We start from the raw sequence: 14,111 nt of genomic DNA, 5'->3' as shown, positions 1-14,111 counted from the left end.
CAAGTTGGTCAGGGGTGCAACGCCATACTCTGTCCCTAAACTGTTGACTGCCAGAAGCTGGGACTGGACAATGGGATGGATCATTCTAACTGCCCTGTTCTGTTCATTCCCTCTGAAGTATCATCTGGCACTGGCTGCTGTCAGAAGACGACAGTCTACTGTGCTAGATGGATCTTTGGTCTGACCCAGTATGGCTGTTCTTATGGCCCTAAGGAGGTTGGAGTGCAAAACAGCACTTCAGAATTATAGAAACATCCTTGTCTTGCTATACCCCACATACCACTACCCAAACACTCGCCACTGCCCCACCAAAAAAATATTCTCTACAATTCTATCTCACGCTCATATCTGAGGTACTTCCAAAGGTGATGTCTAAGTTACCTCTTCATAGACAAATAACTTTTGAGTCGTTTTAAAAAAAAAAAAATTATCCCAGGGCTTCTCTCTTCTCAGAACACCTGGAGTTGCTGGATAATTGTTTTTATATTAAAGGCTTCTTGTGATGCTCTCTAAAACTGAACATACATAGCATTCTTACTGAGGGTTTCAGGAGCATGTCACTCCAAAAGTGCACATCACACACTAGATTGTTGCATATTTTGACTTCTGAAACTTCACAATTTTTTGGAGACAGATTGGGGGCAACTCGCATTGCAATTCTGATTCCAAAAAAGGAACAGAATCTCTTAAATGAGCTTCTAGACTTATTAGGGTAGGGAGAAACAAGGACATGGATACCTGAAAAGAGGTAATTTTAAATATAGTACTTGTGTATTTAAAATAAGCACGTTTTCCCAGGTAACTGTAGTGAATTGACCAATATCGCTATCAGTTATCAAACCATGAAGAATGGAATAACAGGAATAGGTGAGGCTTATTCTGACAGTCCTGTCTGCTGTTGGAAAAGCAGGAGAAAAGGGCATGCTCTTGCAGTAGCTCATCTATTAACATAAGGCTTGGGGAAAATGCAGCTTTTAGAAACAGTCAGTTTGGTTTTGGTAGGGCTTTTTGAGAAAATAATTGTGGCTCTGGAGTTAAAAGCAAATGACTCAAGAAACTGTTTAAATAATGAACAGCAGAATATTGAAAAACTGTCCGTGTGAAATCCATCCTTTTCTTAGAAACAAATTTGTTTTATAATGTAATTCATGGCAACCACCAAAACGGTGCCCCGCTGTAAAGGTTCACCTCCTTGTTCATGCTGGACTTCTCAGTAGGAAAGCCCCTTTGTGATCTCAGCCATACTTCACGCTGAGTATAAAATGTTAATCTCCTGTTTGTGATTCATGGACACAGCTTTCCACCCACTCTCCAATTGCAAATCTGAATGCATTTAAAATGGAAACTTGCAGGAGACTAATACAGTAAAGCTGTTACTATTGAAAACACCTATTATGTCTGCTCCATTCAGTTTGGAGTGCCTTGTATGCTCTAGATCCTTCTTGTATTCAAACTTTGCTACAAAAAAGAGAAGCAGAGGTCTTGTGTTTTTTTTGGACACATGTTTTGAGCTTCCAAGGACAAACGTTAAAAACAAACCAACAGAAATAACAACCCAGCCCTTGGTACCTACCTGAAGAATCCCCAAAGTAAAAATAGGATTGCCATTTTTTCTCTTTATATTGACAAGGCTTTAAGTTTACTAGGAGCAGAGTCTGACTCCTGAGTTACTTGGTTCTTTGGAGATTCTTTGAGTCCATGTGCCATGGATACTGAATAGAGATGGAAGATTTTGCTGGGGGTATCAAAATACCAAGTGAGAATGCATATCTTCATCTCAAGCCAGGGTAGGGTGGGACTGAGCTCTTCTGTGCCTCTGATTATAATGTTCACTGCAAAACTCCTGTGTTCTTACATGAATTCATTTTCCCTTACTTACAAGGCTATAGATGACAAATGTGACTACCATCCATGACTTTAGCATTTACCTTCTTGGAGTTAGACATTGCTTAGAGATGGAGGCCATACCTGCATACAATACACATAGCTGTTCAGCTTTTTTTAAACGTTTGCCATAAGTGGAAGCATAATGAATAATTTACAGCTGTAGACAATATCAGGCATGCCAAAGACATTGTGATCTGAATAGTCAGAAAAACCAAACAGACCACCTTGGTTGACTGCAAGGTGTGCATCCTTCAGAGTTTCTGTGTGAATAGAACTTATCCTTGCCAGCAGGTTCTCGCTAAATTTGGAGTTAGGAGCATTTTTCATTATTTCTAGAGTCACTTCCAGTTTTATTAGTCATAGGTCCAAAATACCTTCTGAACTCCAGGTGTAATTGAAATGTTTGGAGCAGCAGTCATTGATGTCACAGACCCAGCCTCTGTAAATGCACAGCTCTGACTCTTCTTGTGTAAATTCCGTTTCATATGAACTATGAGGCACTCCACAGGAGGGTATTTCTAAGGGATTAGTCCATTTCTCAGGTGACTTGTCATTCAAATACTTGTCATTTTATCTGTTGATCTGTCTTATCACCCTATGCAAAGCATTCTGTAATAGCAGAAATGCAATGCTTTATTTATTGAATAATCAGTGTTTCTTGAGTTCAAAGCCCTACTGAATCTATAATTGTTCATATTAAAAAGCTATCTGGCCCAGTAACAGATGAAAAATTCTATGGCTTTGGGCATAGCCTTACTGAAGAACTTACTTTTGGAGGGTCCAACTGTTACCTACAGGGAGAATGAGTTTTGTTCTAATAAATGGATTGTTGGTTGATTTTGGATTTTGTGCGATTTTTGTTAACTCAGAAACTTTTCCCTGTTCTTTAACTCTGTTGGTCATCAGTGCTGCATGTAACCCAATACCCAAAGCATTACTCATGTGGTGTTGGCAGCTGGGGAGGGTGATAGAGTAGTTCACTAATCCTCAATTAGAGCACTGATCACAGCGCAAATCTTCTTAAAAATGTCACCAAGAGACAAAGATGACAATGCAGATGTCATGAATGCAGAAATCTTGCTCCTATTAAACTCCCAAAGTTATTTTTGGCTCAGTAGCAAAAGGAGTGAGGAGTCTCCCATCTTCATTCTAGAGGAAGGAATTAAGGTGTTTCTCCTCTCCTTTCCCCCATCATCTAGGAGGAAGGGCAGCATGAATGCTTGATGGTGGCAGTCCCTCAGTGGCCACTTCAGAAGTGGCTATGGACAGTCATTTGTCAAAGTGATGGTTCCATTAGTGTGTAGCTACACTCATCCATGTTCTATATTTTGCACCTATGTAGAGATACCACTGCTGGGACTCCCAACAAATATTGATACAACTATTGTGGTTGGACTCTCCAGTACTGGAGACTTTCTGTGACATAGTAATGTTTGTAGCTATGCGACCCCCTGAAAAGTATCTCATGGTACAATTGGCTGAGAGCGCTGACAATTTTTCATCTTTGACTGAAGAAAGAGATACTAGCAGGGTCTAAGACACTGAATTAGGGGGATCAGTGATCTGACCTACGACTGTAAATCCCTGCAGTATTTTTTAATATTAATCATATACTATTACATTTCAGGTCTCCTTAGGTTTTATTTCCATTCATAAGACCTCCTTGCCCACTTTGTGTACAAACGAATAACACAGTAACCACACACTGTCATGTCTTGTGTAATAAATAGAAGTGGGTGGGTTACATGGCTGCTTAGGTGGATGGTCTTTCCAAGTGTTTCAAACCTCAGGAAACCCCTTCTGTACTACCGCCACTCTTGAATCAAGGTATTTAGGGGAGTGTTGTTAGTCACTGGGAATACATAATTGAAAATGCAGCTGCTATTAATATATAAATGCCTGTGCATGTCTTTGGATTGCAGGAGAATAGTGGCCATGTGATTGCTCTGCCTACAATAAGTTAGAAGTGCTTTATCTCCTTCCATAGGAAACCACTGCCTCATGGACTGAGTTCCATTGTTCTGCCTCTCTTCCGTAGGACTTTGTGTTTTATGCACCTCGTCTAAGAATTAACAAGAGGATCCTGCAGCTGTGCATGGGCAACCATGAGCTGTACATGCGCCGCAGGAAGCCGGACACCATTGAGGTCCAACAGATGAAAGCTCAGGCCCGTGAGGAGAAACACCAGAAACAGCTGGAAAGGTGAGCTGAACTTGAGAGAGGAGGGTGAGAGCTCAGGAGAAATGTGGGTGACCTGAATGGAAGCAAATTGGCAGGATTAAGCATTTTAGTTGTGATGACAGCTGAACTGGAGCCAATAGGGTGGGGTTGCACCAAAGCAGGTGAAGCATTCAGACCCTGAGGACTACTGCCCTCATCCCACCTTAGCCAGAGGGGAGAATTCAGGGCCAGATACTAACTCAGAGGGGGTATTGACTAAAGAGAGAAGAAACAATTCAAAAGAACATAGGAATTGCCAGACACTCTCAGACCTGAAGTCCACATGCCAGTATCCTATCTGACAGCGGTCAGTACCAGATGCTTGTGAGGAAAGTACAAGAAACTACATAGTGGGCAGTTAGAGAATAACCTACCCATAGAGAAATTTCCTCCTAACCGCATTTGTTGGCTTCTGCCCTGGAGCATGAGTATTTATATCCCTTCAAGTCTTTGTGATCTAATGTAACTGTAGGTATGCTTCTTATCCACATGGATTTCTAATCCCTTCCTTGAATTCTGCTTATATCTTGGCCTCAATGGTCACTAGAGGCAGATAGGTCTGCCATTTGATTGCCTTGTAGGAAAAGTGTTCCCTTCTGTCAGTTTTTAAATTTGCTGCTGCTGTCTTTCATCTTATATTATGAGATGATAAATAGGAACATGTGATTTGACTATGGCTATTGTTACTTCTAGCAGGTCTTTTGTTTAACTCTGGTACCATTTAGTGTAGAGCAATCTTCTCAATGGTTCTCCGTCTGGAAGTATTTACATGCCTCTAATCATTTTTAGAGAGGCATGGTAGGAGAGAGAATTTCTCTTATTGGACCATCTTCTGTTGGTGAAACAAGCCTTCGAACTTACCCAGAGCTCTTCTTCAGGTCCTCGAAAACTTGTGTGTCTCACCAATAGAAGTTGGGCCAATAAAAGAGATTACCTCACCCACCTGGTGTCTCTAATGTCCTGAGACTGAAATGGGTACACCTACATTGCATCTGTCTGTGAGTCCTTCTTTTTGCAGTGGGGTGTCCAACACTCAACACAGTGCTCTTGGGTAGGATGTAGCATTGACTTGGAAAAGAGAGACGGAAAGTATATAACTTATCCCATTCCTTAGTAGTAGTGGTAGTATTACCCAGAGCATCTAAGAGACCTGGTTATGGCCCAGGACCCATTGTGCTAGGTGCTGTACAAACACAGAACAAAGACAGTCCCCACCCCAAGGACCCCCTAACATAGTTTTTGACTGCCATTAAACACTGAGCAGAGGTTTTCACTGAGCTTTCTACAGAGATGCCCAGGCCTCCTGCAGCATGGATGCAGTTCAGTAGAGCAAGCAAATTCCTACCTTCCTAGGTTCTAAACTTAAGTTATTTCTCTCTAACAGGCAACAGTTAGAAAGTGAAAAGAAGAAGAGAGAGACGATTGAAAAAGAGAAGGAGCAGATGTTGAGGGAGAAAGAGGAGCTGATGTTGAGACTGCAAGAGTATGAAATAAAGACCAAGAAGGCTGAGAAAGGTAAAGGGCTTGCACTGGTCAGCAGGCAGGGTCCGGGTGATTCCCCCACACTGGGCTTTGCCCTTCTACTTTGCAAAGCAGTGATGTGGCTTGACAGCTGCCCTTATCCTAAACGCTACCATATTGTGACACTTAGATCTGCTGCACAAAACAAACTTCTACCAGTGTGTCTGTGCGCATGTATAAATATAGGGACAGCGAAATCCTTCCTTTTCAGTGCAGTGATCACCAGCTATTGTATAGAGAAAGTAGATGTCAAGTGACCTTTATTTTTTTGTCTGGGAACTGAGGTTCAAAACTGAATGTTCGCTTTCCCATACGAGGAAGGTGTAGTATGGCCACTTCCATCAGTGACTGACTCAAACATTTCTCACTTAAGTAGCTTTTAATGGTCACTCACGTAACTCCCCTGCCAGGACACCTGATGCTTCGTTAACAAGACATCAGTGAAATCGGAGTCTGTCTCTTCCCTACCTCCAATGTGTAGAGAAATATGGAGGACCAGAAGCAGCAACATCCAGTCCTACTCCATAAATAGGTATTCTAAGACTTTGGAGTTGCCATGTTTTCCTCAATATGGAGTAAAACCCACAATTAGACTCTCGTTACCTACATTCTGTAAAGGGAATATTACCTAAACATAAGCTACGGACCTCTTACATATGATGTGTCAGGTAACTGCATTTAGACTTGTTCAGAAACCAAGTTGGAGTTTGTGGATAGAAGACTGGAATGAAGTATTTCTTAGTCTTGCTCCCATGAGCATTTGCACCAGTGTGCAAAACCCCTTTTGTAAAGTGGTTAGTTAAACCCATTGACTTACTGCTTTCCTCTTCCTTTACAGAGCTCTCAGATCAGATCCAAAAAGCCATGCAGCTTGAGGAGGAGAGGAGGCGAGCAGAGAAGGAAGCTGAACGTCTGGAGGCCGAGCGCTTGGCTGCTCTCCAAGCCAAGGAAGAGCTGGAGAAGCAAACTGTTGACCAGATGAAGAGCCAGGAACAGTTGGTAGGAACCATAGGCTTTCTGAGTCTTAGCATATAAAGCCTTGAGTCGTATATTTCAGTTAATGTAGGCTCACTACTGCATATTTTTAGATGAAGTCTTGGATACAAGGAAATGATCCATTAGGCCAGAGGACGCACTGCAGTAGCATAATCATGGAATCAGTCTTTGACTGGGAAACTTTTCAAATGATATACCAAATAAGTGCAAATTGCCCATAACTTAATGGAGTCTTTATCACAGTGGAGGAATCTATTCACAAAATCATGTAACATTTGCGTCATATTTCTTATTCAGAAAAGCATTATTGAAAAAGCTCCAAATATAATTCTAGCTTTGCTATTCAATAGGCTACAGAACTTGCAGAATATACAGCCAAGATTGCTCTTCTGGAAGAGGCAAGGAAGCGTAAAGAGAGCGAGGTTGAAGAATGGCAACACAGGGTGAGTTTTTCTGCTTTCCTAAATTGGTACATTTTACTAATTCAAGTTTAAAGCTCTGGATCAATCTGCTTAGCCTTGTATAACACCACAAAAGAGAATCTTTACTAAAGTCCTAAGGGAAATGCTGAATTTATGAATGTGGCTATTAACTTCCAACCCAAAGTGCAATATGTAATTTCCCTCCTCCAACAAATCTGACTCTTCTCAAACCTCTAACCAGTGAGCTATATAACAACTTAAAATGCAGTCTTACATTATGATCATGACTCTATAGTTATTTGGGCATCTTAGGAAACACATGTTCTTGTATGAAAGTGTTGAATGAAGGAGAGAGAAACGGACAAAATAAGTGTAACAGCACTAATGTAGTGGTCCCAATAACTTTGTGCTATTGGAAAGTGCCTTCTTTTGGCCTTGACACAGGGGACTGAAGTATTCCTAATGGAATGCAGCAGAAGTGAGAGCAAATCTGGAAGATCCTTAAGTGTGTAGTTATATGTATGTGCCAACATAAATTAAACACTATATCTGGAAAACCTTTCCTCATTCTTTGATTTTCTATTTTGTCTTTGCTATTTTGCACCTCTAGGAAAACAACCCTGCAGCATTTTGTTCATGAATAATTATCTTGTAAAGGAAAATGTGTGTTCTTAACATTTTTCAAACACTGATTAGAGATCTGATAGCAATCCAAAAGTTTTTAGAACTGGCTGGGGATACTCTGGATATTTCAGAACTTCAGTGAAAACTGCCAAAACTCTTAGCAACAGTTTTTCCTCCCCCCCCGCCCCCAAGCTACCTTTAAAATTGAAGCTTGCCACAGTATTACAGTCCCCCTTCTACGTTTGCTGGAAGCTGAGTTCAGTTTTCCCACAAGACCGTAGCTAGTCCTGAGGAGGGAAGAACTGTTTAGCAAGCAAGAAGCCCAATTTCTTGCAATTTACACACCACTTTAAAGTCCCACAATTTAGGGACATCATTTCTCATTGTATGGACTTCCCAACTAAACTGTTGGTCAGTCTTCTTTTTAATTGACAAGTAATATGTTATAAATATGGATTCCACATTCCCCTACAACACTAATTCTTCAGGCATCATTATATGTCGGAGGAAGACTCTTGCTTAGTGAAATTATACTGGCCTCATCCACAATCCTAATCAAATTTTGGTTTGTTTTTTTTTAATCTCACCACACAAGAGTATATTGAAAGCATTGTCTTCTGGTTTAGCAAATATCCAACCACTCTAGCGCATCCCTTTCTTTCTGTCCCTTCCCCTTTGGGTGCTACAGTGTGTTCATTGAGCTGGGTTTAAATAAACTTCACATCTGCTTTTGTGCCCATTTTTTTTGTTTCCACTTTTAAAGGCCAAGGAAGCCCAGGATGACCTAGTGAAGACAAAAGAAGAGCTACATTTGGTAATGACTGCCCCACCTCCACCGCCAGCCCCTGTCTATGAGCCAGTGAATTACCATGTCCATGATAACTTGCTTGATGAAGGAACAGAATATTCAGGCTACAGTGCAGAGTTCTCAAGTGAAGGCATCTTGGGTGATCGCAATGAAGAGAAACGCACTACTGAAGCAGTGAAGAATCAGCGTGTTCAGAAGCAGTTGATGGTAAGAAAACAAAATTATTGGGAGAAAACTTAAATCTAATGTTGCTAAAAATTGAGCCCTGTTTAAATGCACAGCTCTTCCAGAATGGTGTATGTAAAATATTAAAGGATCATCTATATGGAAACTTAGTGTAAGCAGGCAGGGTGTAAATCTGCAGCATGCTGTGAGGACCTGCTACGGCACACTAAAAGTTCGTAGCGCACTTTGACCTACTGCTGGGAACCGTACTGTGCGCTGCAGAACTGTTTGTACATGGCAGCAGGGTCCACATGGCCAGTTAGCGTGCTGTAGGTTTACACCCTGGTTTTCCATGCACTAAATGTCCATGTCGACCAAGCCCTACAAGACGTCTTGAACATAAAGCTGCCTGTGCTTTAACATGATTGATTTTCATGCAATACATATGGGCTTTGCTTATTAGTAGGGGTGCACTGACGCTTCTGGTTCTTTCAAATAGCTAGTGTTCACAGTCTGCACATTGTAATACTCAAATGTCCAGATCTCCAGTTCACCCATTTCCACCGTACTCGTCTGCATCCCAAGGATGTTGTCAAATGCCTCTAAAACATTATTAATCCTTGACTCTGTCAAACTCTCGTGAGATGCAAGGTCTTTCATGCGTGACCCAGATTTGTGACATTTTGTACTTAATGTTGCAGACCCTGACAGATGAGCTGGCCCAGGCCAGGGATGAAAACAAGAGAACCCACAATGACATGATCCATACAGAGAACATGCGACAGGGACGTGACAAGTACAAGACGCTGAGGCAGATCCGACAGGGCAACACCAAGCAGAGAATCGATGAGTTTGAGGCTATGTAAGCGCACTTTACAGCCAAAAGGGCAAGACTATGGGAAAGGCAGAGCTTATCCTACGATCTGCCTTTTCTGAGGGGTCACTGTGTAACATCTAAATATCAAATGCTCTAAACCTAGAGAAGCTCCCACCGTCAGCTTATCCTCCAGTTTTTACTATAAAATGTGGTGACTGTCCATTAAGTCTGTCAGCCAAGCAATTAATTCTGATAACTTTTGCTCATTCATATCCTAGTGCCAAAAGGCCTATAAGTCACATCCATTTTTTTTTTCCCACGCAGGGTTTATTTTAATACTACATCTTTCTGTTCATAAAGATATTATGCTGTGATAGGTGGTACATCTGGATTCAGCTGTTTAAATAAAAACACAATGCTGTGGGTGAATTTTGTGCCATATATCTTTACACTCTTTAAGTACAGCACATAACCTGACTAATTCTACATTCTGCTTTGTCAGCAAAGACCTGCAGGCCCTTATTTATAATTTTACACAATGGTACCAGCAACCATCTGGAAATCTGTTATTTCTACGTACGATAAGTGTGGGGGGTCTTTTTTTGTTGCTCTGTTCAATTGGAGAAATTCCTGCAGTGATCGCTCAGAAGAAATGCAGTATAGGAACACTCTTTGATACTCTCCTTGCATAGGTAGGCAAATATTCTTTCTGTTGGACTCATACTTGTTGATGTGTTATACTCCAGCTTAATTAATGATCAGCTGTAGTGTAGTATTTATATATAAATATAGTTGATAAATATGGATTGCGACACTAGTTTAAAAAGGGGAAAAGTTTTGCTCTGTATATTTTGTTACCTTTTTCAGATTTAGTATTAAAATAAATTGCATATGTAAAAACATTTGCCTAAACAAGATACTGTCTGTGCTACAGAAGGCATGTAAAACTGATTACTTGTTATAAAACACTATCTGTAAAGTGATTTTTTTACTTCAAATAAAATTGTGATATGCACATAATTCAGTAAATACAACCTTACTGCACCTATTTTTTCTAACAAATTTTCTAATTTTTTAAAATATTTGATTTAATAATATTTCAGACTCCAACTATGAAGGGATTGTTTGTTTATATCCCCCTCGTATTCTGTCCATGAAAAGAGCATTTGTAGACTTCCTGTTACCCCCACCCCCACCTTTGAAAATGTGTTAGTGTCAGTGTGTTGGTTCTGCTCCTCCATTTACAACACCAATGCTGCTTTATACTCAACATTAAACCTTTATACCAAGGTGTTTGTGGGTGTTTTTTGCAACACATGAATATGAATAAAAATCTGCAAGGTAACAAAGGATTTGAAGTTTGTGTGTTTTGTGCTGCGTAGGGTGTTTAACCCCAGCAGAGCAGTGCTGTATGCACGTTAAAACTACAGTGCAGCTCTAGATTTCTCACTTTGGAAATATGAACTCTTATATTTGCAGCTTCACAGTGAAATGTCCTGGGGGGGGGGAGGGGGAACACTTTTTCTCTTTTAGTGAGAAGGCAGAGGAAGACAACTGCTTGTTGCAGTAATGTGTGATTTTTGGGGGGGAGGGGGTGTGAAAGGGATGAGACCTTTCAGATAGAGCATTCTCCCCACCCCAGAGAAGATGCATCCACCAGGAAACTGGTACTTTGCTTGATCTTAGACTGCGTCTACACTGGGAAACCTTCACATGCCAAGTTACTATTCGTTATAAGGTAGGCTTGTTTTCTGCAGTCAGACTTGCTGAGGCTGACTAACACAGCACTAAAGATGTCTTTATCCACAAAAGCCTCCCAATGGTACTTCCATGTCTTCATCTGAACGTGGTGTCTGCCTTTGGTTACAGAATGTGCAAGGCTCTGGCCAAAAGGCTGACCTATGAGCTCTCCAGTGTGCTGCCACTCAATCAGGAGTGGGTTGTGAGGGGTGCCCTATTTGCTGAGAGCAAGAAAACTGCTGCATCACTAACAGTGTGCTCACTCCCCTCCTGCAGCTGCCTTCATCCAGCCTAGGGCAGCTTCTCAGCATCCCCCAGAGCTTGGCTCTGTGATAGAAGTGACCCTTTCTGCAGCCTTCCTGAAGTGGCTCTACAGCTTCGAGCACTTTCCAGCCTCTGGAGCGAAGAGCTCTGTAGTTGAGGAGACAAGGAAGTAACTAGCAGCAACCTCCACCCCACATTCTGAGAGCCTGGAGCAGGTGTTTCCAAACAGTGGTCCATGGACCATCAGTATTCCACAGATCACTTGCTGGTGGTCTGCAGAGAGCTGGCTGCCCACCAGCTAACTCTCTCATTAAAAGATGCTCATTAATAAATATGCTTTCCTTCTCCTTGTTAGCTACTGCTCTAGTTGCCATGCTATGGGGGGGAAAGCTAAGGATCTCTGCTCTAGAGTATTTGGTCTTGAGTCAGACTCCCTCAACATGCATATCCCATTGTCTCTTCTGTATTAAGTGCCAAGCTCTCTTGCGGTCCCAAGATATCAAAGTGACTAACATCTGAGGGGATACCTTATGCTTTCTCTCCCTCCTGCATTCTTCTTCTTGACATCTTTTTGCTTTTCTTTTGGTAACTGTACTGCAAACAACTTGCAAGCAAAAATCCATCAGTGCTTCAGGTGTCATGGTTTCCTAAGGGAATGTGAAGAAGTTTCACCTCTAATCAAATAGATGGCCTTCGACCACAGTTGTAACCGTGTTAGTCTGTATCCACAAAAACAACGAGGAGTCCGGTGGGTGGGTTTTTTACCCATGAAAGCTCATGCCCAAATAAATCCCTTAGTCTTTAAGGTGCCACTGGACTCCTCATTTTTAACCATAGTAACATTTCTGGCAACAAGTGCTGAAGCAACTTAGCAATTGTAGCTTCCCCTTTTGTAATACATACTACAATAATGCATCACTTAATCCCCAAAACACCGCCTGCTAGCTGCTGCTGATAAATGTCTTACCAGAGCTGCTCATGATGAAAAATCACTCATAGGATTTTTTTAATTAAATGCTCCTGGAGTGTGACAGTTGAATATTTTATTAGTTTTGTAATGATTCTAATTACACAGTTCTGCTCTATGTATAGAAACAGGTGGCTTACTTGTGGAGAGCTCTTTTCAAAGGATGTTTCTTTCCAGAAGGCAGAAGTGACCAGGAAGCATGCCACCTTGCTTAACCTTGAGTATAATACTTTCTTCCATGTGTGAGCAGTTGGAAAGGATACGCTCGTCAAATGGGCGCTATTAGGATTTAAGTGTCCATATTTGAATGCAGCATAAGTGTAATATCTATCCAGATGTTTGGGCTGCTGAGTGTTTTCTGCCATTGAAGTTTTGACTGGGGGTCTGAATCCCAGGTGCCAGATGGTTCTTCTACAGGAAAGTTGAAACAAAAGGGTAAGGCCAAGTGTACATGAACATTTCTGCCCCAACTAACTTATCTGTCTCTAACATTTCTTCTAATGCTTCATGTCTCATTCTGTAACTCCATCCTTAGATCCATGTGTCAAACTACTTAATTCAGTACAGTGAAGACACCATGTATTCTGCAGCAATCTGGATTTAAATTCTGCAGTAAGGACCCTGGTTTCTGCAGCACTCCACTGCTGCAGTTTGGAGAGACAGCTCCATTTAAACAGAAGTATATTGATGTAAATATAGGAAATTAAAACCAGCACAGCCATGCTTGAGTTTTACAGTGCAGTGTTACAATAAAATAAAATTGTGTATCACAGAAACTGTTGGTGAGGAAGCTAGAATTTTTGTCAGGAAGGCAGGGCAGTGGCTGTCAACCTTTCCTGACTACTGTACCTCTTTCAGGAGTCTGTCTTGTATACCCCAAGTTTCACCTCACTTGAAAACTTGCTTACAAAATCAAAGATACTGTCACAGCACACTATTACTGAAAAATTGCTTGCTTTCTCATTTTTACCATATAATTAACCAATTGGAATATAAATATAGTTTTTACATTTCAGTGTATACTATATAGAGCAGTATAAATAAGTCATTGTCTGAAATTCGTTTGTACTGACTTTGCTAGTGCTTTTTATGTAGCCTGTTGTAAAAGTAGGCAAATAGCTAGATGACTTAATGTACCCTCTGGAAGACCTCTGTGTACTCCTGATTGAGCTTCTGGTACCCAGGAAGGCAGATTAGGACAAGTGCTCTACCTAGATGCTTCTGCTAAAATAATCAGCAGTGAAATAATGAAGTATGGACACGTACTGTCACTTATTTTCAGAGTCCCCCACTCAGAGAATGGAGCTGTTACAGTTAGGACAGATGAGGTTTGACTGTCAGCAGACAATAAGGCATTGGCTTACACGCAGCTCATATTTTTAACCATGCAGCTTACAGATCAGTTTTAAAAGAAGAGGTGGATTCTGCCACATATTCCGTGGCTAGAGAATTATATTGCACTGTCCTATTTCCAAGCAGAAGAATCTCTGGCCTCTTGTCTTAAAATCTACTTCAAAGCATGAGACCCTTTTGGTACAATTGCTCTGTGGGGTGCTCTGAGAGCAGGCCTCCACTACACTGCAATGGAGTGAACCTACATTCAGTGGCATGCTGGTGCTGTATTTGGTAACAATGGAAATACAGCAGCAGTTGAGTGGATTAACTGTTTTCCAGTTTGCA

General features: G+C 41.3%; 2 protein-coding genes across 2 annotated transcripts in view; one reads left to right on the top strand and one right to left on the bottom strand.

Moving 5' to 3' along the window:
* The window catches only part of EZR (ezrin), a 54,862-nt gene extending 44,064 nt beyond the window's left edge, over positions 1 to 10,798 (top strand). Inside the window, exons 9-14 of the mRNA XM_074948700.1 lie at positions 3,926 to 4,089; positions 5,492 to 5,622; positions 6,467 to 6,627; positions 6,975 to 7,067; positions 8,434 to 8,685; positions 9,345 to 10,798. Coding sequence (XP_074804801.1) covers positions 3,926 to 4,089; positions 5,492 to 5,622; positions 6,467 to 6,627; positions 6,975 to 7,067; positions 8,434 to 8,685; positions 9,345 to 9,509 — 966 coding nt within the window. The 3' untranslated portion in view covers positions 9,510 to 10,798. The remainder of the gene's footprint in view (positions 1 to 3,925; positions 4,090 to 5,491; positions 5,623 to 6,466; positions 6,628 to 6,974; positions 7,068 to 8,433; positions 8,686 to 9,344) is intronic.
* A 1,697-nt stretch (positions 10,799 to 12,495) lies between these two features.
* Positions 12,496 to 14,111, bottom strand: part of SYTL3 (synaptotagmin like 3) — a 59,165-nt gene continuing 57,549 nt past the window's right edge. Inside the window, exon 16 of the mRNA XM_074946998.1 lies at positions 12,496 to 12,842. Within this exon, the coding sequence (XP_074803099.1) occupies positions 12,721 to 12,842 (122 nt within the window). The 3' untranslated portion in view covers positions 12,496 to 12,720. The remainder of the gene's footprint in view (positions 12,843 to 14,111) is intronic.

Source organism: Natator depressus, chromosome 3 (genome assembly GCF_965152275.1).
Source record: "Natator depressus isolate rNatDep1 chromosome 3, rNatDep2.hap1, whole genome shotgun sequence".
In the NCBI taxonomy this organism is placed as follows: Eukaryota; Metazoa; Chordata; order Testudines; family Cheloniidae; genus Natator; species Natator depressus.
The sequence above is the reverse complement of the archived record's forward strand: the minus strand, read 5'-3'. Positions and strand labels throughout refer to the sequence as shown.